The sequence below is a fragment of the Cucumis sativus genome, chromosome 3 (genome assembly GCF_000004075.3).
Source record: "Cucumis sativus cultivar 9930 chromosome 3, Cucumber_9930_V3, whole genome shotgun sequence".
Classification (NCBI taxonomy): Eukaryota; Viridiplantae; Streptophyta; class Magnoliopsida; order Cucurbitales; family Cucurbitaceae; genus Cucumis; species Cucumis sativus.
Window position 1 is genome coordinate 11,626,484 of NC_026657.2, and position 3,811 is coordinate 11,630,294.

General features: G+C 29.4%; 1 protein-coding gene across 1 annotated transcript; it reads right to left on the minus strand.

Annotated features, from left to right (window-relative positions):
• Positions 1-1,576: 1,576 nt before the first annotated feature.
• LOC101206709 lies at positions 1,577-2,888 on the minus strand. The gene is made up of 2 exons (XM_004147589.3): positions 2,586-2,888; positions 1,577-2,352 (listed from the first exon to the last, which is right to left on the minus strand). Exons 1-2 carry the CDS (start codon positions 2,686-2,688, stop codon positions 2,204-2,206), a joined length of 252 nt encoding a protein of 83 aa, XP_004147637.1. The 5' UTR covers positions 2,689-2,888; the 3' UTR covers positions 1,577-2,203.
• Between the last annotated feature and the right edge of the window lie 923 nt (positions 2,889-3,811).

Consider the following 3,811-nt stretch of genomic DNA (forward strand, 5'->3'; position numbering starts at 1 on the left):
TCATTTGGACCATTTCCATGATGGTCCATTTTTCTCTTTTAAAGTTGGAAAATGATATGTGGAAAACTTTGATGATAACATCACAAAGGAGGTCAGGGTGCATTCTAGAGTTAATTTTATTTTTTTTATGTATAATAAAAATGAAACATTATTATTGTTGTTATTATTTTCATTAATTTTGTATTTTGGTGCACTTTTAATGACTTGAAAACTTTAAAATTTTAGACAGATTCACCTCAAGTGAGAACAAGTTTGTACTTATTGACAATATAGAGTATGTGACACAAGTTAAATATAATCGACAACGAAAACGAAGATGTTATTCAAAGACATATCGTTTGTATATCCCAAATCAATTGAAATTGACTAATGAAAACACTTTATTCTAATAAATATAATCAAACAAAAATTACCACGTGATATACTTCAACAATCGAACTTGTTGGGGCCGTTTGTTACACCCCACCAATTTTGGAAGTTGCTACGGACAATTCAATTTTAATAATAAATATGAGTGAGGTTTGTATAATTCAATTTTAATTTATTTTTTACATTTATCAACAAATCTTATCTTATAACTTTACATTCAATGTAGTCAAATCAAACTTCAGGTCCGATCTCCATTTGCATCGTCGTACTAAAAAAATACCTTTACTTAGTGGGCCAAACAACCTCTTAATTTTTATCCGTAACAACTTTCATATCGAAATGGCTTGTTGATCTTTTTCAAAATTCCTAAAAGTTTAGACAATAAGTTGATAGAACTCACTTCACGGAACCAATAATGTGCATATATAGTTTGAAGTCAATTATTTGATTGATTGAAGGATAATATTAGTGAAAAATAGGAATGTATATATATATATATAATAAGAAGATAAAGGTGTGAAAAAAAAAGTTCTTCACGAGAAGCCCTTCCAAATCCCTAACTTTCTTCCTCACAAATCTTTGAAAATGATAGAAAAAGACATTCTGTACGGAGTGGAAGAGACTATTTATACAAAAGTGGTAGCACTTCAATTTAGTGGCTCAAATTTTGTTGTTGAATAGATATTTTTGTAAAACCAAACAAAATCTATTTTTAATCACATGCTTTATTTTTTTAATTTTTTTTTTCAATTTTACAAAATATCTCTCAAGCTACGATAAGTCGACCCGATGGTTTGTCCTCTAAAATTAGGAGATATCATTTGTTGCTAAGAGATTAAAGATTTCGATTATCATATCTTTCAAACAATTTTTTCTTAGATTTTTCAAGTTAATTTATTGGAATGATAACGTGTCTAGTTTTTATACAAATTTAATTTTCATCTTATTCTAAATAAAAGAAAAAAGAAGTTTTTGGGTTAGGGGCATAAAGGTAATTTACTTCAATATTTTTGAAAATAATTTAACTTAAGATGTTTTTAACGCGTAAAAGTGTGATGATGAATTTATTGAGACTTTTATTTTAACAAAGGATTGTAGACTATCTATGGAGTCTCTACAATTAGTTTAGTTAATAAGAATTGAGAAGTAAATTGTAGAAAAAAGAAGGTAAAGTTTAAAAAGAGGTTAAAGAGATTGTCACCATTAATTGTATCAATCAAAGTCTTCATCATAATAAGTGATTTTGAGTACATCGGATTCTACTATTATAATAAAGCAAATGATTAACAATACTGCATGTCATGTCAAGATTGATATCCTTAACTAACTAAAAACAAAAATAAAAAGATGAATGACTAAAAGTTAATATTATTTGTAATTTACAAAAGAGAAAATTGAAAAATTGAAGACTCTCTATCTCTTTCTCTTTCTCTCTTGAATTCTTTCTGAAAATGAAGACATTGGGAAGTGGTTTACATAAATTATAACTAAAATCTGACCAACCAATCAGATCTGATGAACCACTTTCCTCAAGAGATAAGGTTCCATTTCCTAGAAAATAAGAGAGAGAGAGAGAGAGAGAGAGAGAAGAAGAGTTTTTTTAAACCTTAAATCTCACCATGATTAAGAGCTTCAAATCATGGGGATTCATTTGATAATATATTCATTCCCTACACATAATTAAATAAACAAAATCATCATCATCATCAACTGATCACAAAATACCATAGAGATCGATCATCATGTATTGAGCAGCAGCAGCAAGCTTTATCTACAACAAATTTAATTAAGCAGTAGTCATAGTCTGAGACATTGGTCGTGGTGGTGGTGGTTGTTAAGAAGAGACATTGCAAGTAGCGGTAGCGGTGGTGGCAGCGGAGTTGGCCTTGTGATCTAAAATAGACCACATCACATGCACGTCTTCATACCCACATGCCATAACCTCTCCTTGGAGATTCCTCACATCCACTCTCTTCTCTTGCTCTAAAAAACAAACAAAAAGAAGAAGCTATGTATGTTCAGACGCTGGATATATATACACACACACACACACACACACATATATATTATATACTAAAGAAACAGAGAATTAAACAATTGTAAAAATGTAAGAGATGATGATTTAAAAAAGAAAAGTAAGGTCTCGTGTGTTGTTTTGAAGAAGAAGAAGAAGAAGAAGAAGAAAGAAGTGGATGCATGGGGGGTCGTAAAATTACCTGAGTCGGAATGAGACTTTTTAGGATGATCTCGAGGGTTTTGGTTGAAGATGGTGCAAGCTTTTCTGAAGGGAGAAATGATTGTTTTCTTCCAAGAAGCCATTAGAGTTGTTGTAGTTGTAGCAGTAACAAATAATAGTAATGATAATAATTTGGTGAGGTTTGAGAATGTGTTTGGCTGAAAGGGGTTGGAAGTGAAATGGGTCACAATATATAGAACACAAAGAATTATTAATAAACAATAGATAAGAAAAAGAGAGAGAAAGAGAAGAAGATGAGTAGGCAAGATCCGAAGGATGAGCAACACAAACTTTTTATTTCTTATCTTCAAATCATTATTATTATTATCATCATCGTTGTGTATGAATCAATTTACGTCCGTCTCCACAAATACTTCGATAAAACAACGCATTCTTTCATATTAATTAAATAATTTAAACCTTTTCACCTTCCAATAATTCGTATATTTTTTCATCATCATATTCTTACAAAAGTTATAGAACATATGTTAATATACATGGTGAAAATTGACAGAAGAAACCCTTTTTGTTCGTGGGGAAGCTATAGATTTTTGCTTTAAAATTTGTGAGTTTCTTTTTTACAAAATTACTTTATAATTAATCTATGCATTAACTTTAATATATAATTTTAGGAATGAGTAAGGTTAGAGTTCCATAATCAGAAGACGAATTGAATCCATCCACCCTACCAAATTTATGAACAAACTAATGTTCTATAATTATATAACAAATTTAGTCGTTCAATTTTTAAACAATACAAAATCGAGAACTCAAAAGCTATTTAAATCCTAATATAATTTATTAAAAATTCAAATTTATTAGTAAACCACAAGAACTAAATTTAATAAAAAGTTTCATAAATAGAAGAAACGTTATTGATTGATATTCTATCACTATTAATGATCGTTTTCAATCTCTGAACGTATCATAACTTGTTTTAGTTTTTTTTTATAAAAAATATCATGGATAGATGTTACTATTGACTTTATATATATATATATAATGTATAAAATGATGGTGTAATTTTATAGAATTTAATAAGATCGTAAATAATATATAAAAATGAAAAGAAGAAAAAGAGAGAGAGAGAGGTGGTGTAATAAGTGAGAAGGGAAAGCACATGGCGCACGCTCCCTCACCGTCCTCTCCGACCTTACACGTGAAACCATTCCTTCACTTCTCTCTTTCAATCAAAATTTAAATACC